This window comes from Mchenga conophoros, linkage group LG16, assembly GCF_057382185.1.
Source record: "Mchenga conophoros isolate Kocher_MC1m ecotype Shallow Benthic linkage group LG16, M_conophoros_male_GT1.1, whole genome shotgun sequence".
NCBI lineage: Eukaryota > Metazoa > Chordata > Actinopteri > Cichliformes > Cichlidae > Mchenga > Mchenga conophoros.
In genome coordinates, this window is record NC_140541.1 from 27,011,911 (window position 1) to 27,036,618 (window position 24,708).

A 24,708-nucleotide genomic window follows, 5' to 3' on the forward strand; every position below is an offset into this window, starting at 1 on the left:
TGTAAGTAGGGGTGGGTTTTGATTATCGATATATCAATTAAAATCGATTCTGGCTTGGACAACATGATATTGATTCATTAAAATCCTGAATTGATTTTTAAATATAAATTTATTTTGCCCGAAGCGCCAGAATCTCAGGTTAAACCTCACAAATTTTCTACAACCACCAAACAGCTAAAACAGTAAATGAGAGCAGGTACACGGATTCTGCACAAAGACGTAAACACAAAACGTGGACCCAACGCATCCGAATCAGTGAGATGTCGCCTTTCTCACCCGACAGCACGTACGAGGACGCGGACACGCCTTCGGGGCTGAAAGCCGACAGCGCTCGATTCTGAAGCTGCAGGTTTTATCTCTCTCCAAACAATATTGACTGAACCAGCAGCCACAAAGACTATCCAAACTACGCTTCACATTTCGCTTCATATTTCGCTTCACATAAACATTGTCACGAATTTCCTCGTACATTTGCAGTTTTGCTTCCACCACCAAAAAAAAAAAATATATATATATATATATCACACTTCATGTAGAGCTCTCTCTCTCTCTCTCTCTCTCTCTCAATCTCTAATCAAAACCCACCCCTACTTATTACCAACCAGTCTAAGGTGTCGGCCGCTGGGTTTTTTTGTTTTTGTTGTTTGTTTGTTTTTTTTTTACTTATTTCCGACAAGAAAGCCTCATTTCTGCTGTTCAATACTGAACAAATTTAAACTTTTTAAAATTATGCAAAATTGCAAAATGCTTAGGCTAATTTTCATATTGTTGGTAATTATGTGCTTGTTTTCTCAGAGCATGTTAGGGATAATTAAATAAACTTTTTAAAAGTAAAGTGTAATGTGTGATACTTTATTTGTTGGAGTAGTGATTGAAACACTGGTTATATTTGTGCTGCCAAGAGTTTGTATATCAATGTATAATAAACAGTAAGACTACAGGTTAAAACTGTGAGAACTATCTAATATGATCACAGTCCTTTTGATAGCAAGTCGATTTTTAAAATATTTTATCCATACTGGAGTCACAACACAGGCAGCTGGAGTCAGTCACTGTTTGCTAGACCTCATTTTTTACTGTGTTTGTACTGTTGATGCCTTCTTTTTGTAGCTTTTTAACTTAATTATCTGAATAATATAAATTCTGTGAGTGTCAGATCACCCCACATATTTTTACTTCAGTTTTGTTGAGAGAAATTCTAGAATTTAATTGATCTTTTTCAAAGCTCTAATTAATTGCTTACTGCCCCTGAGTATGAACAAAAATGGCTCACTAAGCCTAAGCATTGGCTGATAACGTAGTGTGCATAGTGTGATCCAAATATGGTCATTTCTCGTTCTAAAATACATTAAACACTAATTTCAGGTGTGGCAGTGAATTTATACTTTAGTTAAATTTTCTTACATTATTTGCAGAGCTAACCATGGTCATATTTGTGTTTATATTTAGTATTTACATGTTTGGATATTTACACATGCATCTTTAATAACGGTTATGAATAATTTGTCGCTACTTCAATGATTTTAACACATTTACTTCAGTGTAGAACAGGGGTAGGCAACTCCAGGCCTCGGGTGCCAATGTCCTGCAGGTTTTTAGGTATCACCCTCTGTCAACACACTTGAATCAAAGGATTAGTTCATTCCCAGGCCTCTGGAGAACTTCAAGACATGTTGGCTAGGTAATTTAGTAATTTGAATCAGCTGTGTTGGATCAAGGACACATCTAAAACCTGCAGGACACTCGAGACCTGGCGTGGTCTACCCGTGGTCTAGAACCTTTTTGCTCCTGATTGGGTAATGCAGTGGTCCACATAATTACACCTAATGTTGCTTTAATATTGTTTAGTTTTAAAACAGGTAGTCCAAAACCAATGAATGGCATCACAGTGGCTATATTCTATGCCTTAAATAGTGTTAGTACACTAGTATGTGGCGATTAGCACAAAGTACAGGGTGGGCCATTTATATGGATACACCGTAATAAAATGGGAATGGTTGGTGATATTAAAGTCCTGTTTGTGGCACATTAGTATATGTGAGGGGGGAAACTCCTCAAGATGGGTGGTCACCATGGTGGCCATTTAGAAGTCGGCCATCTTGGATACAACTTTTGTTTTTTCAATAGGAAGAGGGCCATGTGACACATCAAACCTATTGGTAATGTCACAAGAAAAACAATGGTGTGCTTGGTCAAAGGAGCTTGCAAAGAAAAGCATCTGGACTTCATCCCCTATGTAGCCGGTGTATCAGAAAAACTCAGGAGAGTTTTCTCCAAGCACGACATCCCAGTGTATTTCAGACCCAGCAACACGCTCAGACAAAAACTGGTTCACCCGAAAGACAAAACGCCAAAACACAGACTTAACAATGTGGTGTATGCTGTACAGTGCAGCGAGGAATGCCCAGACCTCTACATTGGAGAGACCAAACAGCCACTTCACAATCGCATGGCACAACATAGAAGAGCCACCTCCACAGGACAAGACTCAGCAGTCCATCTGCATCTTAAGGATAAAGGACACTCTTTCGAGGATGCCAATGTTCACATTTTGGACAGAGAGGACAGATGGTTTGAAAGAGGAGTGAAAGAAGCCATCTATCTCCACTGTGAGCAACCATCTTTGAACAGAGGCGGTGGTTTACGACACCAACTCTCTGCCATCTATAATCCAGTTTTGAGATCCCTTCCCAGACCCCTTAACGCCCACTCACATCCTGGGCCATCTGATCTCAGGAATTCGCATGATAAGGTGGGGCCAGGTTTCACAATGAACTCACCCGAAACTCTGGCTGATTGGGACCCACACCCAGTTTCACACCTTGGCTCAGGCAATTAGAGGATCATCAGGGGGTCCTTTTGTCCCTCTGTGGGGGTATACTCCCACTAGGTTTATATCTGGGACTCTCCACCATTTGACCTTAGAACTGAAGAAGCTTCTCGGATGAGAGGTGAAACGTCTTCAAGTAACTTAAAGAAGTCCAGACGCTTTTCTTTGCAAGCTCATTTGACGACGATGACCTGGATGACTGAGAACCTTCACAGACAACGGTGTGCTTGGTTTCAACATAACTTTATTCTTTCATGAGTTATTTACAAGTTTCTGACCACTTATAAAATGTGTTCAATGTGCTGCCCATTGTGTTGGATTGTCAATGCAACCCTCTTCTCCCACTCTTCACACACTGATAGCAACACCGCAGGAGAAATGCCAGCACAGGCATCCAGTATCCATAGTTTCAGGTGCTGCACATCTTGTATCTTCACACCATAGACAATTGACTTCAGATGACCCCAAAGATAAAAGTCTAAGGGGGTCAGATCGGGAGACCTTGGGGGCCATTCAATTGGCCCACGACGACCAATCCACTTTCTAGGAAACTGTTCATCTAGGAATGCTCGGACCTGCCACCAATAATGTGGTGGTGCACCATCTTGCTGGAAAAACTCAGGGAACGTGCCAGCTTCAGTGCATAAAGAGGGAAACACATCATCATGTAGCAATTTCAAATATCCAGTGGCCTTGAGGTTTCCATTGATATAGAATGGACCCACTATCGTTGTACCCCATATACCACACCAAACCATCACTTTTGTTGTTCCAACAGTCTTGGAGAGATCCATCCAATGTGGGTTAGTGTCAGACCAATAGCGGTGGTTTTGTTTGTTAACTTCACCATTCACATAAAAGTTTGCCTCATCACTGAACAAAATCTTCTGCGTGAACTGAGGGTCCTGTTCCAATTTTTGTTTTGCCCATTCTGCAAATTCTGTGCGTCGATCTGGGTCATCCTTGTTGAGATGCTGCAGTAGCTGGAGTTTGTAAGGGTGCCATTTGTGAGTAGCTAATATCCGCCGAAGGGATGTTTGACTACTCTCCAGTGACATGCGGCGAGTGCTACGCTGTGGGTTCTTGCTGAATGAAGCTAGGACAATCACTGATGTTTCTTCATTGGTGACAGTTTTCTTGCGTCCACATTTTGGCAAATCCAACACTGAACCAGTTTCACGAAACTTAGCAAGCAGTTTGCTAACTGTAGCATGGGAGATGGGTGGTCTCGTAGGGTGTCTTGCATTGAAATCTGCTGCAATGACCCGGTTACTGCGTTCACCAGATATCAACACAATTTCGATCCGCTCCTCACGTGTTAACCTCTTCAACATGTCAATGGCTGTGAACAAAGAGAAACTTAAATAACTAAATAACTCATGAAGAATAAAGTTACATTGAAACCAAGCACACCATTGTTTTTCTTGTGACATTACCAATAAGTTTGATGTGTCACATGGCCCTCTTCCTATTGAAAAAACAAAAGTTGTATCCAAGATGGCCGACTTCTAAATGGCCTCCATGGTCACCACCCATCTTGAGGAGTTTACCCCGTCACATATACAAATTGCCACAAACAAGACTTTAATATCACCAACCATTCCCATTTTATTACGGTGTATCCATATAAATGGCCCACCCTGTATAGCTTCTTTTTTTTTTTTTTTTTTTTGTCAATGGGCATATCCTGATCACAGCTTTTTGTTCACATTAATGCCTACACCATGGAGAGCATTATTGATTTTGGAGACTGTTCTCTCAGCAATACTATTAGACTGTAAACTTTGGCTTATCCACATGGCAAAATGCTCACTGTGAATGTAGCAGTTTATTTGGCCTTGGTGAAGATCTCTACTATGTGGTATGGAAGCCCGTTTCCGCCACTAAAAAAAAAAAAAAAGGATACTTAACTCGAAATTTCGAGTTATCTTTCTCGAAATTTCGACTTATTTTCTCGAAATTTCAACTTAGCAACTCGAAATTTCGACTTAGCAACTCGAAATTTCGACTTAGCAACTCGAAATTTCGACTTAATAACTCGAAATTATGAGAAAAATAACTCGAAATTTTGAGTTATTTTCTCATAATTTCGAGTTAGCTCTGCCAATCAGTAATCTATGTGAATGACGTCATTTCCGTGTTACCCGGAAGCTGAAGCCCTCAGCTACAAATGCTACAGAAATGCTAATTATAGATATGGATCATGAATTCACAAATTGCTGAGTATTTTAAGCGTGGCTTCACAAATGAGGAGATTCTTGCGTTATTAGCTGAATCACATGGCATTACTATCAGCCTCCGTACACTTGAAAGGATTTTACACAACAACCGACTTTGGCGCAGAAAGAACAAAACAGAGGTGGGAGAGGTGGCAGCTTTTATACAAGCACAATTGGCAACCTCAGGACAGTGTCATGGGTATCGTTGGATGCACCAGAAGTGTTGGATGAATGGCATTGTTACTGACAGAGAAACCATTCGTCTTCTGCTCCGTTTATTCGATGGAGAAGGTGTGGATTTGAGGTCACGTAGACGACTGCGGAGGCGAGTGTATCATAGCAGAGGCCCCAACTATGTGTGGCATATCGACGGCTACGATAAACTGAAGCCATTTGGGATTGCAATCAGTGGATGCATTGACGGATTTTCAAGGAGTATAATATGGCTAGACGCTTACAAGACAAATAATGACCCGAGAGTAATTGCTGGCTACTTCATGGATGCCGTGATTCAACAAGGTGGTTGCCCTGATCGAGTGAGATTAGATCTAGGAACAGAAAACGTCCATGTGGCTCACATGCAACGATTTTTGCACTTTACAGACAATGAACCAGAAAGAGAGCACGTCATATTTGGAGCAAGTACAGGAAATCAACGCATTGAAAGATGGTGGCTAATCTTACGAAGCCAGTGTATCCAGTACTGGATTGAACTATTTGACAAACTAAGAGAGGATGGCCACTTCTCAGACTCTTTCTTGGACAAATCATTGGTCCAGTTCAGTTTTCTTCACATTATACAGGTGAGTTTACATAGGTGATTGTGTAAACGACATGTATTGTAACTGTTTAATTTGTAACAACTCACACGGCCTTTGTATATTATAGAAACATCAGATATATTAAAGTACACGTGAAAAGTAGTGCTTTTTTTTTTTTTTTTTTAAACTGTTTTGTTAAAAAAAAAATTCCACATATATATCAAGGAACACAATTATACATTATAACACATTGATTATTTATGTGTTTAGGCCTCTCTCTGTACTCGGTTAGCATTTTTGGTGGGTCAAAACTAAGTAAATAAGTATCTGTCTGTTCATGATGTGTGTGTGTGTGTGTGTGTGTGTGTGTGTGTGTGTGTATAGGTATGTGTGTGTATATATACGGATATATATCATTAATGTAGCTCAAAGCTAAATTAATGGTGTGTAAGCTAAGAAAATCAATGTAGAAGTTAGTTGTACATTAACATTTTTTCATATTGTATGCCTGAAAATGTTTCTTTTGTTCATTTTGTTTTCATCTAGGAAGAATTAAATGAAGTTGCTTTGGCCTGGAATGACCACAGAATGCGCCCAGTCCACAACTCCCGAAGTCCTCATGGCCGACCATCTTTTATGTATGCCCTCCCAGACATTTATGGCGCGAGGGACTGTCTCAAACATGTCAATATGGACAAAGTTGAAGCCTGCCTTGAAGAATGCGTGTTCAAAGACTTTCCATGTGAAGAGGATGTCTTTCATCTCTGTGTAGAACTCATGTCAGAACATAACCTGGACTTCTCAGATGATGTGTTTCATACAGTGGATCTGTATGTAAAGCTAAGGCAGTTGATGCTTACTGAGTTGGAGCTTTTGCCTTAAAGGTTAGACATCGTTATGCATTTTTAATTCTGTATTTTCATATTTAAATTGTAAACTTTTATGAGTTATTAATTTTTGGATGGTTGTCGTTTTTGGGGCACACATACATGGGTTTTGAGGGCCTGAAAATGTATTTCACGAACAGGGCCAATTGAAAAAGGCTATAAAAATTGTATTTAATTTTTGGAGGGTTGTTTTTTTTTTGGATGGTTTATTTCAATTAACAAACCAATTTTTTGTTTTAAAAGCCTTATTATTAAAACATATGTAAACATAATGTCTGTTAGACCTGCTATTTGGAGGATATGCAGCGCATGTCACCTTGGAATTATGATTTCAACTTTTTGTAAATATGCTTTTTCATCTTTCTTTTTATTTGAGTAATTATTGATGTTTTGAAATATCTGGTTATGTAGCAGTAAAAAAAATTTTCACTGTCATTTTTTTCACTGCTGAGACTTTTTATATATACTGACTGTTTTCCTGATTATGGGCAGTATAATTATATATTTTTTAGCATATGGATAACCTAACTGAGTGAGATTTATGGACCTTTTTTTTTTTTCGGATTGCGCCTCAGAATAATAAAAACCCAGAAATGACCAAAATTAAAGATGTAATTTGTCTCATTGAACACTTTATTATAAAACACAGATCTTTTGCCATCATCTTGTCTTAAAACAAAATAACTGTACTGTATTTACAGTAACACAAAAAACCTTAAAGTATTCTTATAAAAAGCTAATTGCAAGCACAAGACTTGGAAAAAGTACGATAATACACTCAACAAAAATATGCAATATGTTTTGCAAAAGTTCAATTATTATTAAAAATACAAAAAGAATGGGACAATAAAAAGAGATTGAGGATAATATGGCAAGATCTGATAACAATATCCTACAATTAAAGAATAAGAACGTGTGGTCTAAAACCACTATGAAGCAAATACATTAGGCTCAAACATGAAAACAGAAATATAGGAAAATATCTTTTAAATAACTACCCCATCGGCTATGTAGTTTTGAAAAAAGGGGCTATGATACACAGGGGTTTTTTTCCATTACAAAAATCAGGAAAAGCCAACCAAAAATCAACCTTCAGCTAAGCAATTGCTGATTTCACAGAAATCCAAAATAAAAGCATATAGGTGTGCCTTATGGCCATTCAATTTAGCAAAAGTCACCATAACCCAGATGGCTAAACAGAACTGTACAAACATAACTGTAATAAAATACAATGATAAAGTAAAACCTGACTTGTAAACTGTAAAATGTGTGCACGATGATAAAACATGTAGGAGATATTGCATATATCTCCTACATGTACTATACACTACATATTGCAGGGGTCTCAATCTCTAATTTTCTGGTGAACCACTACAATACATGTCATCTTTTGACATTACATTAATAAAATTTGACAAATTAAAATTAACCTAATGCATTTTTTAAAGTTGATTTTGGATTCAAATAATAGAAAAAATGAATAAAAGGTGGAAAAACTGCTTTCATTGTTCACATGCACACATGCTGACTGAGGAAATGGGAATGCTTATAAATGGTCTCCAGACTGCCACTCTGAGACCTCTGCAGAAATGCATGTCACAAGTGTTTAGAAAAATATTGCCTCAGTTGTAATAGGAAAACACAGAAACACAAAGAAGTACCTCAAATTGCATTACAGTGGTATTTCACCAAATACTTTTTCTTGGAACTCAGTTTTTAAACACCTGAAACCTTTGCTGTGACATTCACATGGGAACACTTTAGTCTTAGTTCACAACTCAAATATAATCTGTTGTAAAACAACAATGGCTTTTAAGCCATTGTCCGTGAATCAAACCTTTAGATAATGTCCATAACCCACACATTTGATTCCAACACACTGTTCATCTCCAATCTGAAGTCAGGATAGCTGTCATAATTTATCGACAGCTCCAGTACACACCCACATGTGTGTGCCACAGGTCGTCTCTGGAAACCTTTCAGTTCGTTAAACCCAATGATGATGTTCTTTCCCAGATGTAAATCTGAACCTGTGCAAAACCTGAGGAACAAACACAAATGTTCCTTCTCAGCATTCTTCACATATGTAGTTAGATATTTCTGAATCAGCTTCTGGTGAGCCGTCATTGTTTCAGGGAAAGTGAGACACTTGAGAACTTTTCTCACAGTTGGTTGGAGGGTTTCATAAACTGAAGATAGATCACAAAGGCTTTCCCATGCAGTGCTGAGTGTTCTTGCCCACTGTTCAATAACATAGGCAGGCTCTTGGACAAGTGTTTTGTGTGCAAGCTCCAATAGGACTTCAGTGGCATTGCAGGCTGTTGGTATCTTTCTGCAGCTGTGGTTATCAAGTATGTCTATAAGTTCTTCTTGGTCCACGGTGCTAAAGTCTGATCGCCACGCCTCTAACACTGTACGCTCAGAGTCAGGCATGAACTTAAGGAAATTCTCCACAATATCACTCTTTACATATCCAAAGGCAGCTTGTTCCAGAATGGCAGGTGCAATTTTCACAGGCAGATATTTCTCTCTAACCCATCCAAATGCAATGATTCTGCCCACACTCTCCCACTCCGGTTGCCCAAGATCATGCCTTAAGAAGGGCACTTTGTAAACGTTTCCAGTGGTGCACTGGTCATAGAATTCTTTCCAGAATTCTGAAAGACAGTCTCTCACAACTCCCCCATCGTCATGGGCCATTTCAGGTGTTCCATCAGGCAGTAAGACCTGGATTTTGATGTCGACATCTTCAAGGTCCTTATCACTAGAATGTGAAATGAGCTCTGACATTACCTGCCCTCTGTGGACCACCACTACTCTCCTCACTCTCTCACTGGATGGACCAGGTTGTGGAGAAAAAATCAGGGTGTCATCCAAATTTATTGGCTCACTGTCAGAAAAGGGGCCAACAAAAATAATGTCACTGCTGTGAGAAGTGTTAGCGCTTAGAGACTGCGTGGAAGATTGTGGAAGGTTATCGTTTGGAGTGTCTTCAATGTATGTCACATCATGGCTGATTGTTTCAAATGGAGCAGATGTTTGGACTGTAGTGACAGTAAAAGAAGAGGTTTGGTTTTGAGGACTCGCTTCAATTTCTGAAGATGGATGCAAACCTGGGTTGGAGCTCTGAAGGCTGTCATTTTGTTTTTTCTTTGTGGTGAGGTAGAACCTGAGGATATTAAGTTTTGTGACATGATAAAGTTCTCCTACTGTCAATGCATCATCGACTATCATCTCTTGATAATCCTTCAGATCACAGTCAAAATCTGTTAAGGGCCCCTGAATGTTTCCTCCATCTGGAAAGAACAGGCCTGTTGCAACCTGTAATATGTCCCTTTTCTTGGCATCCTTGCAGATGTCTATTTTTCTTGTTCCTCCTCCTCGTCTAGCTCTAACCTGCTTGAAAACCTCAGTGTCTTCATCATAATGCATCCATCCTATTTCTATTTTTCTATTTCTCTTCAGAGCATTTCTTTTATGGGTTGTTTGGGAATGTTCTTCTTGCCGTGTGCTACTGCCATCCTCTTCAGATAATTTTCTTTTGGACAGTTTGGATTTCAGCCGTTCAAAAAGCGCTGACTTGCGGCTGCTGCCCCTCCGTCTGCAAAATCCAAATACTGCTAGACGATCACCGTATGATGGCAAATAAGTCTTCAGCTCCTCATCTGTCATTAGACTTATGACACTGGCATCAATCTAAAGATGGAAAAATAATTTAATTTATTGAAACAACCAGCCTTGAAAATACAATTCTATTTTTAACTTAAGAACAATGAGGAAAAGTTGCATTTCAACCAGTATCTTGTTGGAATTAAGTACCTTCTCATTCTCCAAGGTCTGTATAATTTCCTCAGAGACTTCTCTTTGTTTCAAGAATTCAGTCAAGTCTCCCATGCTGTAAGGAAGGATGTAAATTAAAATTACAAAATTAAAATAAAGCCACCATATTATCGTCAAAGTATCTGTGCCTACCTACATTATGAGCTCTGACTATGGTGGAGAAGTGGGAACTGCATTTTTAAGTGTCCATTTGCACTGTAACTACAATCAGCATCACAATACAGTCAATCCCACATTTTCTCAGTTGTCTGGTTACAGTTTTATTGGTTTTGTTCCTTATTTATATAGTTGTCAGTCATATTCCCTGTTTTGGGTGATTTGTGATTTTGTTTTATACAGTGCTGTATACTTATTACGCATGCTTTCAGCAAAACGTCTGTTTCATCAGACGTAACAGGTGTCATTAGCGTGTAACAGAAACCTTATAGGTACCTTTGGTTAACCCTGACGTTGCATTCTATTCAACTTTGTATGTAACAATCGCTGTCACACTGTTTTTATATACCTTTTATCCAGTTATCATTTGTAGGAAGGCATTCAAAACTGAAGAACCTGGCGCCATTTGTTGTTAATACAGCAGCTCACGACACGATCCAGTTTTGAGTGCGCACCCCTTTGCGCCATATCCTTCCGGGTAACAAGGAAATGACATCAGCCACGTAGATTTCTTATTGGCAGCGCTAACTCGAAATTTCGAGTTATTTTCTCAAAATAACTCGAAATTTCGAGTTAATAAGTCCGAATTTTGAGAAAATAACTCGAAATTTCGAGTTATGGATCATTTTTTTTTTTTTTTTAGTGGCGGAAATGTATGGAAGCCCGTTTCCGCCACTAAAAAAAAAAAAAAAGCTAGTATCCATAACTCGAAATTTCGAGTTATTTTCTCGAAATTTCGAGTTATTATCTCGAAATTTCGAGAAATATAACTCGAAATTTCGAGTTACTTTTCTCAAAATTTCGAGTTAGCTCTGCCAATCAAAAATATACGTGAATGAGGTCGCTTTCTTGTTACCCGGAAGCATATGGCGCAGGACCGCGCACTCAAAAACGGATCCCAACAAATTAAAGTATGTTTGCTGATAGTAACACCATGTGATTCAGCTAATAACACAGGGATTTCATCATTTGTGAAGCCAGGCTGAAAACACTCAGCAATCTGTGCATTCACGACTGGATGTAATACCGGTAGCTTAGCTGTAGCATTTGTAGCTGAGGGCTTCAGCTTCCGGGTAACATGGAAATGACGTCATTCACGTAGATTACTGATTGGCAGCGCTAACTCGAAATTTCGAGTTGCTTTTCTCAAAATTTTGAGTTAATATGTCGAAATTTCGAGATAATAACTCGAAATTTTGAGAAAATAACTCGAAATTTTGAGTTATGGATCCTTTTTTTTTTTTTTTAGTGGCGGAAACGGGCTTCCATAGAAACGGGCTTCCATAATGTGGAGTGTTTTTTTTTTCCTATCCTCTGTGCACTTAGTGTGAGAGACTAAAAAGAGCTTATAGACCTCTACGGCTGAGAGAAACAAATGGTGACTGTCCAATTGTGGGAATTTGTGTGCCTGTGTGTATTTTTTCTTATTATATTCAATTTCGTAGAATATCTCATTATTTTAGTTTAAATGGCCATATACTACGGTGGCCCCTAGAGACAAAGCACGTACAAACTCCAAAACACTTGCAAACTCCAAAACACTTGCAAACTCCAAAACACTTGCAAACTCCAAAACACATGCAAATTCTGAAGGATATAAAAAAAACAACAGCAGCAATAGAATAATATTAAACACAAAGTGAACCGTCTTCCTTCATTAAATAGGTTCTTTTAGATGTTAAGGAGGAATTGACTTAACCAGGCTGGCGGAGAATGAAGACAACCGGACACCTGCAGCAGATGGGGGAATCAGTGAACTTTTATTGAGACAGAGACAACCTCTCAAAACAGCTCACATCCAAAGATTCCTGATTTTTGCTGTGAGGATGGGTATATATTCTCTAAAACTTACAGGAGGGGGTTGTGAGGAAAAGTGCTGCATTAGCAGAAAAACAACTCCATAAAAGGAAAGCGGCCTTGGGTGTTCTAGTCTCCTCGCCTGCAGATATCTTTTCGCCTGCAGGATGAGGCGATCGCTTCTTATCGCTCTTCAAGGCCAAAGTCGTGAGCACACATCTTTATTACACAGTTTGCACAGTAACTTTAAAGCTGAACAATATTTAAAGCTGAATAATGTTTAAAGCTGAACAATGTTTAAAGCTGAATAATGTTTAAAGCTGAACAATGTTTAAAGCTGAATAATGTTTGATCAGATTATATTTTCTTCAAATCCCCCTTTTGACCCATCTTAAATGGGTCAACACACAAAAATAAGTAACATTCAAAGGAACACAGAGACGTGTCGAAGCCTGGCTCGAAAAACTCCTCGGGTCTTATCATTTGTCTTTATCTGTCATTGCAGATGAGGAGAAAAGAGTCCAGGCACCACCCTGCCCAGGGGTCGGCTGCAAGCAGTCTCGGTTCCCGATGAAAGCAGTAACAGCTGTCCTGCACACACGGATACAACGAGTTAGTGCAACCAGGGTAGTGACACAAAATTAACAGTTCCTGTAACTCAACAACCAAAAAGCATAAGTAATGATAAAAATGTGGAGAGTACAGAGTATACTATAATAATGAGAGATATAAACGTGAAAATGTGAAAGAATAAATCAACCGTAAAATAAACTCAGAACGGTAACTGCTAAGGACATTCAAAAGTGAATATGGTAAAACGTGAGGAAGGGGCGTGGAATAAAACAATTCATATCCAGTGGTGGGAGTACACATTCGCTCAGGCTTAAGTCCGGAGACCCTGAGAACATCGCTTAACCCTCACAACCCGACCAGACACAATCCAACCAGATATATCCTTCAAGAGGAAGTGGGTGAGGGAAACAATTAATAACAAGCTTAATACAAAACACCACAGAGAAACAATCATTCTAGAAGAATTTAAACAAGAGAAAGACGATAATGTTCGTCACCCTCACGATCAGAGTTTTCATCATCCGTTGGCGAGGAGGTGGGAAGTTGACCAGCCAATAAAGGCATCTGCCGGGCGAGATCCTTATCCTCAGGAGTGAAAGCTGTAACAATCAGTCTCTGGAAGAGGGATCGAATGCATGGAATACAACAGCAACCGCAGGTGACTAGGATAGCAACAAAAACTGAGATGGAAACTAGGATGGAAGCTACAAGGGCCTTATATTTGCCAAACATGTTAAGCCAAGAGTCCCACATGGCAGTATCAACGCCCGAGTGTTCCTTCATTTTAACAGTAAGAGCTGTGAGACCAGTGATAGCTTTAGTGAGGGAACCATCAGGAGCTGTGTTATTGGGGATATAGGTACAGCACTCCTGACCAAAAAGGCTGCAGACTCCGCCTTTTTCTGCGAGGAGAAAATCCGTTGCGACCCTGTTTTGGAAAGCCATTAGGGAAGTGGCAGATAACTGTGCATGCACAGCTTCAAAACCATCTCGAGTGTAATTAGCCAACAGTTGCACATTAAAGTGAATGTAGTTAATTCTGTCTACATTCGCATTTATTTCAACCATCCAAAGTATCGAGGCCCATCCTGCTTTAACCTGGTCTCGCAGTTTATATTCATCGGGGACCCCACGGGGTATACCTACAGCATCAATATAGGTTGGATTATGAGCTGAACCTGGGATTAGAGAACGTTTAGAGCGGCGTTCAGAGGAAGATGGGAGGCCAACTTCGTGTACTTTTATAGAGAGATCTACTGGAGTGACTAAAACAGGTAAAATAAGAGTTATGAGAGCGCAAAGACCTGACGCATCCCGAGGGAAACCATCATATAACTTGTTATTGCCACACCACCACCACAAATCAGCCCTAGCCGTAGGTCGGAAGTTTGGTTTCATAACCGTCTTCTCAGTGCACCAAGAAGAGTTCAAGCTACCTAGTTTTACTGCATTGCCAGTCAGGTTAATACAAGTGAAATTGTTCACAGCTACATCTGAAGAAAAGAAAGGTGGTTTATTAGAGACCGAGCGTTGAGTTTTAGGAAAGTGGTTTTCCAGATATGAGCAATGACCTCGTTTTGTGTTGTTCATAAGATGCAGGAGGCATGCACTATTCACTGGCGCCGGTACAACTCGTAAAGTGGGGCGGGCTCCCATACATACTATGCAGTCGGAAGCCGTCGTGTCAGCAGCTTGTTCAGCTAGTAGTAACCAGTTATTTGTTGCTCCAGAAATACCGGTTAGAATTTGGAAGAGGTCATCTTTAGACATTTTATTTGTGTCTACAATGCGTATTCGGCCATTTCTCCCCCCGTTTGTATATGTCACCGCAGGGCCATTAAAGGTGGGATTATCATCTTTAACTACAGAGCTTGGAACTGCAGCAACGCTAGGGCATATTTCCATTTGCCAATACAGGGCGGTGCGATCAGTCCAAGGGGCAATTATAAATTGTTGACAGGAGGTCAAGGCCAGATCCTTTAGGGTAAAAATTAAGCCTGAAAGATCCGGTTTTTTTGCTATTCTGAGCATATTTTGGTTTCTCCAGTGCAAAGCCTGACCCCTAGAGTACTTTGACCAATCCAGGTCCGTTTCTGACACTAAACTGGACCACTTCCACTGATGCCAACCTCCCAGGGTTATATACCACACTGAGGAGGAGAGATGTACTGCCAGGTTAAAAAGATCCCCCCCTTGGTCTTTGGTGACGGGAGTGACTGGGAAGCTAGCGAAATCTATTTCAACTACCCAACTTTTATTGTTGGGGACACAAAGAGTAATCATTCTAGTCGTGCTTGGGGTACAGGAGGTAACCGTGTCTCGTTTCTTTCTAACTGGATCGGGCGTGGGCAAAACTGGAGAGGAAGTGGTGGGCAAGACCCTAGGGGCTACATTTGTCAGATTGGGACTGTCAGAAAGGGGCGAAGCTTTTGAACTTGAAGGTGTCAGAAGTGTCGGGGGCCCTTCACAGATCAAGATTATGCCAATGGGAATGAGACCCAGGGCCAGGAAGCAAACAAAGACGCAACATCTTTGCCTGCCTGTCATTTCAGGGGGAAAGGGCCAAGACATGTTTACTTAGCTTGGATGTCGTCTAACAGAGGATGATGGGGCAGAGAAAGGTGGTCCAGTTCCCCCCACCTCGCCAAAGGGCGTGTTCTAGGAGTTAAAGAGCAACAAAAAGTATCAGTGACACAACTTTAAATGAGCTTTCAGCGGTTAAAAGTATTGCAATGTAAAATGTAAATCTTAAAAACTCAAGCCAATATAAAAGCAAAGTCATAAAAGATGTTAAAAATAGAAAAATAAAAATGTTTAGTTCAGTATGAAGAACACCCCCTTTTGTAGCCAGCCGGCTTGTAGGTTGAGCTTTGGCTCCCTCAAGTGGTTGGTGATGCTGTTGCAGCTCCTTCTGACAGGTCCTTCTGCACCTCTCTCAAGGTTCTTCCTGGTTCGGTGGCAGCAGCGCACTGTGTGTAATGAAACCAGGTGTCACCTTTACCTTCGAGCCTGACAGCGTGGGAGGTCCGCTCTGTTATGCGGTAAGGGCCTGTCCAGCGAGGCTCAGCCCACTTTCTCTTTGTGACTTTCAGGAGGACGTAGTCCATTCCAGGTGTAGCCGCCTCTTTCAGCTCTTGCTGGTTTCTTTCAGCGACCTGTGAGGAATACTGGGCAACAAAACTGCGGAGCATGTTATAATATGTCCTCGGATCGAGGTCTAAATCAGCTTCATCCGACATTAAAAGGCGAGAGGAGGGGCCAGGAAAAGGCCTGCCATGCTCCAACTCAAATGGAGTGTAACCAGAGGTTTGATTTACTGAGCATCTTATGGACATTAATGCAAGAGGCAATGCTTTAACCCAATCTAATTTGGTCTGTGCACAGATTTTAGCCAATTTAGTTTTTAGAGTTTGATTCATCCTTTCCACTTTCCCCTGGGACTGGGGGTGGTAAACTGAGCCAAACTTATGTTTCAAACCTAATGCGGCTTCAACCCTCTGCAGATCGTGGTTCCTGAAATGTGAACCATTGTCCGACCTTATGACCTCGGGAAACCCATGCTGTGGTATATAATGATTAATCAGACACTTCACCACAGTTCTACTGTTTTCACTTGCTGTCGGCCAGGCTTCTGGCCAACCTGAAAATGCATCCACAGCCACCAGCAGGTACCTGTAACTACCTACTCTGTCCACCATGTCTGTGTAATCAATGATTATTTCTTTCCCTGGGCAAAGTGGGATGGGGAAGTACCCTGCTATTGGTTTGAAGGCGGGCTTGATTCCAAATTGGTTGCACTCCTTACAGGTTTTAACCATGTATTTTGTCATGTCTTTTAGATAAGGGTGCCACCAGACGGCTAAATTTCTCATCATTTGTGCAGGTCCCACATGCCCCACTCCATGTGCCTCTTCCATTGCTGTCTGTCTGACCCCTGGCGGCAGAATGGGCCTTCCATCTGGGCCACGCCAGAGATCTGTGTTTGTGGCCCCTCTTGTTACCCATAGTGATTTTTCCTGGGGGCTGGCTTTGTCCTGTAACTCTCTGATTGTGGCTAGGCCTAGTTGTATGGGTGGTCTTTCTGGAGGGGGTGTGGCTTCTGGGTCCATTACCATAATCAGGGAGGGTAAGTAACCAGCTGTCTGCTTAGCTACTAAGTCGGCCTGTTTATTACCTAATGCCACTAAATCCAATCCGGCACTGTGACCTTTGCATTTTACCACTGCCACCTTAACAGGTAACAACAGTGCTTCCGCTAATTCCCTCATTTCCATCTCATGTTTAATAGGCTTTCCGCTGGCTGTCAAAAAACCAGCTCTTAGCCACTGCTTGAGCTCCACATGCACTGCTCCCACAGCATAAGCTGAATCACTGTATATATTCACTTTCTGTCCCTTTCCCATCCTTAAGGCTTCAATCACCGCTCTCACTTCAGCTCTCTGTGCAGACTGTTGTCCTGTCAACTGCTCTGCCTTCACTGTTTTCCATCTCATGTCTGTCTGTTCCACTATTGCCCATGCAGCCTTCAACATTCCACTTTCAGTTCTGAAACAACATCCATCTGTGAACCAATCTTTTTCTGCATCCATTAGAGGTTCTGCCTGCAAATCTGGCCTGATTTTCTCCTGTACCTGCACAACCTCTTCACACATATGTGGTTCTCCTGATCCCATGTGATCAGCCATGTTTATGCCTTCATGTGAGTAGGTGATGTGTGGTGCTTCCAAAATGGTACTGAGGCGTCTCTGCCTGAGTGAAGTGAGTGTGAAGGCCTGTGAAGAGACGTAGGCCACCACACTGTGTGATGTCAAAATTTTTAGTGGGTGGTTCATCACTATGTGTGCTGTTTTCTGAATGATTTTTGCAAGTCCAGAAACGTGTTGTGTGCACGGTGGGTGGCGTTTTTCAGTGTTGTCAAGCATTACGCTTACATATGTCAACACTTTTCTCTCTCCCCCTTTTTTCTGGAACAGGATACCATTAATATGGGTTCCAGTTCCAGAAACATCAAGATGAAAAGGCAAAGCATAATCTGGCACAGCAAGGTCAGAGGCGACAGAAAGCTGTTGTTTTAACTTTATAAACGCCTGTTCTGTTTCTGTAGTCCATGAGAGGGGAGCGGAGAGGTTTCTCATGCCTTGTTCATTTACCAAAGCGCGCAAAGGAGAAGTAAGGCCAACATAGTCTGGGACATAGGTCCTGCTGTAACCAGTTAGGCCCAAAAATGACAACATGTCTTTTACAGTTAGAGGTTTTGGATGGTGCAAAATGGAGTTCCTGTGTTCTGGGGACAAGGAAATACCGGACTGTGAGACCATGCGGCCTAGAAAAGAAACCTGTTTTCTTGCAATCTGTAGTTTGGTTTTGCTGACTTTAAAACCTGTGTTGGCCAGGTGTTGAAGTACCACTCTGGTGGCCTCCAAACAGATGTCAGCCGTGGGGGCAGACAGCAAAATGTCATCCACATATTGTATTAACATACAGTCAGATGGTAGTGGGCAGGTTTGTAAAAGTTCTTTCAAACACTGATTAAACAGTCCTGGGGAGAGGGAAAATCCCTGTGGTAAGCGAGTGTAACGCCATTGGCGGCCTCTAAATGTAAATGAGAAAATGTCACGCAGTGACTCACGAAGTGGGAGGCAGAAAAAGGCATTAGCCAAGTCAATGCAGGTGAACCAGGCATGAGATGGTGGGAGGTTGGTCAAGGCAACATAAGGATTAGGCACAGGCAAAGTAGGAGTGCCAAGTAAGGCATTAATCCTTCTCAAATCATGTGCCATTCTGAACTTCCCCGTGCCTTTTTTCTCAACGGGTAGGATGGGCGTGTTCCACTTAGAGCAGGAGGGCTCCAGGACACCGGCAGTGACCAAACCAGAAATTGTTTCTGCAATCCCAGCCTCAGCCTCCGGTTTGTGTGGGTACTGAGGCTGCCACAAAGGGGTAGCAGATGACAGTTGAAAAGAGACTGGCTCCACATCAACTAAACCTACATCTGTGGGTCCAAGGGACCACAAACAATCTGGAAGAGAGTCGAGTAAAGGCGCAGCATCACAGTGGTCTGTGTGTTCTCTGCCATGTGACCCGCTGACCACTCTATGTTGCAGTGTTGAGGAATTAAAGCAATCATTTAAAATTTGGTATGTCTTGGTAGATGGAGAAAACAAAACCTGTGGGAGTTTTGTAGGTGTCCAGTCAGTGGCCGCAAGGGAACGTTTAACCATTCCACCCAGCTCCCTAGCCTGGTGTCCAGGATGTAAGGCCAGTGACACATGGGGAGCTGCCTCATCAGACATCATGTACCACTGTAATTGATCTGTTGTAAAAGTAACCGCTGCTGCCACTCCCTCCGGTGCCGCAAAAATGCATGACATGTTCAAAGACCAAGCCCGCCCCTCACACTGCTCCTGGAACATGTGCTGGTACCAGGTGGTGTCATGCCTGTCATAAAACAGTGTAACATGAGGTGGGTCAGGGGGAGGGACATAAGGATGCAGGAGTGAGAGCCACGGCCGCCATTGCTGAAAAGCAGTCCAAACTCCTGGTTCAGCAGGTGTTTCAACTTCCAATAATGCCCAGTAGATGTCAGCAGAGTCCGCTAAACAGGAGGAGGGTTGCAGCAGAAACTGACCACCTCCCTCTGGCCCATCAGAACAGGGAAGCACAACACCAGTAGGGAGAGTCACAGTTAGGCCTTGTGAAGAGCAGAGTATTGTGGCTCCTAATTTAATCAACAAGTCTCTTCCCAGTAAATTCACAGGCGCCTGTTTTGAACAAACATAGCTGTGTAACAAAGTCTGATCTCCAACCGTTGTGGGGAGAGGCACGGTGTAAGGCAGAGTTTTAGGTTCCCCAGATATGCCCACCACTGTAGTCACTCTGTCAGTAAGTCTTTCACGAGCAACATCCCTAATGGTGGAGTACGTAGCTCCAGTGTCCACTAAAAAGCTGCTTCTTCTTTTATCTACAGTTACGGACAGCATAGGGTCCGCCGTTGTCCCTTCACTGTCCTGGGCAGTCTGTGGGGTGTCCTATAGCTGGGGACCACCCTCGTAGTACTCCCACCCCATCACAGGCATCTGTGGGGCCGGGGGCACTTCAACTAAAGCACCACGAGGTCCACCTCTGTGGCCAGGATGCTGATAGGGCCCACCACGGGCTCCCCTGCCTCTTCCAGCAGCCGGGTTCAAAGGGCACGCTTTAGCCCAGTGTCCAGGTTGTCCACACCGGAAACAAACATACATCTGGCCTCCCCTACCACCTCCCATCTGACCTCTTCCCCTGAAACCACCTCTGTTTCCTCCAAATGGGGAACCTCTCTGCCCATAAGGGGCCGGGGAGTGATAAGCACCATACTGGGGGGGCTGTGGATCAGCTGGCCACGGGTTCGGATACAAATCAGGGGCAACTGGGGGAACTGGACCAGGAGGGGGAGCCGCAGCGGCCACAAGCTGCTTTTTAGGCTTGTCACCTTTTCCACCCAGGTCGTTTTTCGCTTTCTGCAGCTGAACCTTCAACAGTTGCAACTGTAAATCTTCGACGCTCTCCGCTTTATCATCAGACTTAATCTGCACTTTGTTAAGATTAAAAATCAAATGTTTCTTCCAGATTGCAAAGTCACAGTCCTGCAAATCAGGATTATCCTCCATTTTCTGGCTTACTGACTCCGGAATGCCCCTCAGCACCGCCCTTCTAAACCACATGCTCTGTGAACAAGTCCTACTGGGGTGATGACCTGTATGGTTCACCCAGTCTTCAACAGCCTGATTTAGATAATGGGTGGGATTTTGCTTTTCCTCCCATTTAAATTTCTGTAAGGTGCCTTGATTTTTGGGTGGGAATTGTTTGCGCAGGGCCGGTCCAAGAAACCTCAAGGCCTGCATGAGTGGCACCTCGTTCTCATGCGTGGTAGTACCCGCATTTTGTTCCAGATCCGCTGCCTGAGATCGGGATGTGCACCTAGTTATAATAGCTCTAAAATCTCCCAGTGCGAGGTCCTGTCCAGCTGTGTATTTATCCAAACCAGCTAACCAGGCATTCCCTCCCTCCATTATGTCAGGGAGTTTGTCCACTAGGGCCTGGACATCTCCGAATGAATAAGGTTGATACACTGGTCTACGTTGCGCTTTAGTCTGGACCAGGGGAAACATGCCTGGAGGCTGAGGCACAGGGCCCTTAGATCTAGTCTGATATCGTAAACTGTGAGGGGTAGAGGGGGGTGTATTGTTAAGGTTACTGAGTTCATCATCAGTATCCTCAGTTTCTTCCCCGCCTGGTGGGGTAGCAGTGTCAGCAAAAGCGTGGGCTAAACTCATCTGTGTTTCCGGATCCTGACGGCCCACCAAAGACATGTTAACTGTGACATTTGGTGAAGTGCCAGGCTCAGTTTTTGCAGTAGCGGTCAGATCTCCCTTAACAGCGACAGGAGTGCCGGCAAAGGGGTTGGACCGGGACAGAGGGGCTGACGCAACACGATTATTCACCTGGACCCCTGACCTATGTTCATTTAAGCAGCTGCGTAATGCTGCTTCTAGATCAGTTAATTGTTGTTCAGTGGGTTCCTGTCTGTTCATTCGAACCGCAAATGGTGCGCTCGCAAATGGGTCAGTTAGGCCCTCAGATCCGGTTCCAGAACAATGGGACATGGAAGAGGGGGCTCTACTACTAGCTGAGGGTGTCGCCGACAGAGAGGAGCTTCCTGGGCAAAAATGCTTGGTATCTATGGGAGTTGGAGCTACGGGCGGTTCTTCTCCAATAGTCATTATTCCACCAGAGATATTAAGTACCGGATATATGCCTGCCGAGGGAGGAGTCTGGACTGAGGCAGAATAGGGAGGTGGCTGAGACCTATTTTTCTTCATGTGTGGTTTTGCAGTTTCCCATAAACACACCCAGTGATTAAATTTAGCTTTGCGGCCTGCGTGCTTATCTGCTTCCTTTCTGTGTCTCACCCCGCTTATCACACCTGCACCTGCTGCTGCTGAGTTGGCTTCTTCCTCTTTCTCTTTTGCCTGCATAGCCTTATTCTGCCAAATTATTCCCCAATTACCACTACTCCCCTCATTCTTTCCCTTTTCTTTCATTAACCTTTCAGCTGTTTTCCTCAATGACTCTTTCTGCTTTTTTGCTTCTTTAGGCTGGTGTGTGGAGTTGATGACTGTCTCAACACATGTTAATTGTTCTCCCAATGTGCTAAGAATAACACCGGGACCCCAACCATCATCATTAGTTTGTCGATCTAATTCTCCATCCATTTTACTGTCAATGGAGGAGTGTTCTTTTATTGATTTTAAAGGAGAATTTGGGCCAGCTGGGTTTCTGCCTCTGTTAGGCACTAATCAGCTGGGGCGCTGCTTTAAAGGTGAGTCAGCACTGAAATATCCCTTCAGGTGTTACCAAGCTTCTACCAAACCGGAGTCTGGCGGGTAACCTTGCCTAGAGCTTCCTGATAGGGGTGCTAGTTGGTTGTCACCTTGTTCACACGTCTCATTCACACTTCATACATTACCTGCAGTCACTCATTACCCTCCGTATGTATGTAATAAATGTGTAAAAAAAATTCTATGTGTGGTGTATTATTTTAACCAAAAGAGGAACCTAGTTCCTTTAATTGTGTAATCTGTGAACAACGGAGAACAAACTGTCCTGCCCAGTGTTCCACAGCAACCATTCAGCGTGTGTTTATGTGTGTCCAATATCAAACAGAACATCAAAACATTTAAAACACTAAAATCATCGGGGTTTTAAGAAGAGATCCGTTTTCTCCTATTGATCCAAGGGACCTCTCCTTTTGGACTCCAACCAGTACTTCTCTTTTTTAAGTTTTAGAGGATCTTTTCTAATAAAGTCCTCTGGGCCTTCCTAACCCTTCTGTAGTTTAGAGAATATTACTAAAAAATATTCTCAAGGCCTTTAACCTTTTAATTTGTTTAGAAAGGCGTTACTAATAAACCCTTTCAAGGTCCCAGACCTGCTGAGGAATTTATCCGACACCGGAGAGCGACCCGTCGGCCGCAACCGTGGTCAGACCTCAGTTCACTCTTATCTTTATTCACTTATTCACTTATTTCTTATTCACTTATCTCTTATTCACTTGTCTGATTCTCAGCAAGCCTTAAGTAAGCCAGACAATTTTGGTTATGAATTACTAGGAGTTTGGACACTAAGTATTTTTATAATGTTCAATATAGCAGAAATAAAAGGTCTGCTTACCTTGTTTTTGTGTGCACACAGCTTTTGTCCAAACTCCGTTCACCCAGACCACGGCCGATTTCCTCCCCCCCGTTCCAGTTTGGCCTGGAGCGGATCCTGTTCGTGACGCCAATTGAAGGATATAAAAAAAACAACAGCAGCAATAGAATAATATTAAACACAAAGTGAACCGTCTTCCTTCATTAAATAGGTTCTTTTAGATGTTAAGGAGGAATTGACTTAACCAGGCTGGCGGAGAATGAAGACAACCGGACACCTGCAGCAGATGGGGGAATCAGTGAACTTTTATTGAGACAGAGACAACCTCTCAAAACAGCTCACATCCAAAGATTCCTGATTTTTGCTGTGAGGATGGGTATATATTCTCTAAAACTTACAGGAGGGGGTTGTGAGGAAAAGTGCTGCATTAGCAGAAAAACAACTCCATAAAAGGAAAGCGGCCTTGGGTGTTCTAGTCTCCTCGCCTGCAGATATCTTTTCGCCTGCAGGATGAGGCGATCGCTTCTTATCGCTCTTCAAGGCCAAAGTCGTGAGCACACATCTTTATTACACAGTTTGCACAGTAACTTTAAAGCTGAACAATATTTAAAGCTGAATAATGTTTAAAGCTGAACAATGTTTAAAGCTGAATAATGTTTAAAGCTGAACAATGTTTAAAGCTGAATAATGTTTGATCAGATTATATTTTCTTCAATTCCAAAACACATGCAAACTCCAAAACACATGCAAACTCCAAAACACTTGCAAACTCCAAAACACGTACAAACTACAAAACACTTGCAAAATCCAAAACACTTGCAAACTAAAAAAACACATGCAAACTCCAAAACACGTACAAACTCCAAAACACTTGCAAAATCCAAAACACTTGCAAACTCCAAAACACATGCAAATTCCAAAACACAATGGAAGTGCTCCAGGACGCTAGGGGCAGTGTTGAGCTTTTGTTACCTAGTAACTACACAAGCCAGGAAGTACCAATGACCGGATTTGGGGTTTGCAGCCTTAAAGGCTGCATTTTAAGGCCGATTACGTCACAGCGACAAGAGAAGGCTGCTCTACATGCGGCCCTCAAATGCGTCCTTAATTTCCCTGAATTTTAAGGATGGGTCGGTGTAGCCTTCATGGCCCAACATATCCCAGACTTCATAGTGCGGTGGTGGTGTGGATAATTTTGCCGAAAAAAAACGGTGGAAGCGGAGCGGAGGAAGAGTAAACTTTCAGAAGTAAGTACTGAATATTATGTCACTTATTTATGCGCAAATATTTTTTTAATGAAGAACATTAAACCATTATTGTTGGCCACATGTCGGGAAAGTTATGTGACATTAGCGATGTCTGTACTTTCAGAATTAACTTGGTTTTAAAGCCTTTACTTTAAAAAATATATATATAGTCGACCTTAATCTTACAGAGATTGTGATGATTTTGTGGAT

General features: G+C 42.3%; 3 protein-coding genes and 1 pseudogene across 3 annotated transcripts; 1 reads left to right on the plus strand and 3 right to left on the minus strand.

The window, feature by feature from the left end:
- The first annotated feature begins 5,531 nt into the window (after positions 1-5,531).
- Positions 5,532-7,699, plus strand: LOC146556955 (uncharacterized). The gene is made up of 2 exons (XM_085250315.1): positions 5,532-5,852; positions 6,357-7,699. The coding sequence occupies exons 1-2, from the start codon at positions 5,547-5,549 to the stop codon at positions 6,690-6,692; spliced, it is 642 nt and encodes a 213-aa protein (XP_085106441.1). The 5' UTR covers positions 5,532-5,546; the 3' UTR covers positions 6,693-7,699.
- LOC146556956 (uncharacterized) lies at positions 7,312-11,047 on the minus strand. The gene is made up of 2 exons (XM_085250312.1): positions 10,517-11,047; positions 7,312-10,393 (listed from the first exon to the last, which is right to left on the minus strand). Exons 1-2 carry the CDS (start codon positions 10,589-10,591, stop codon positions 8,537-8,539), a joined length of 1,932 nt encoding a protein of 643 aa, XP_085106438.1. The 5' UTR covers positions 10,592-11,047; the 3' UTR covers positions 7,312-8,536.
- A 1,385-nt stretch (positions 11,048-12,432) lies between these two features.
- Positions 12,433-15,634, minus strand: LOC146556957 (uncharacterized). Its single transcript, XM_085248393.1, has one exon. The coding sequence runs from the start codon at positions 15,632-15,634 to the stop codon at positions 13,529-13,531; it is 2,106 nt and encodes a 701-aa protein (XP_085104519.1). The 3' UTR covers positions 12,433-13,528.
- Positions 15,635-15,942: 308 nt separating this feature from the next.
- Positions 15,943-23,967, minus strand: LOC146556958 (uncharacterized; annotated as a pseudogene).
- Positions 23,968-24,708: the final 741 nt, after the last annotated feature.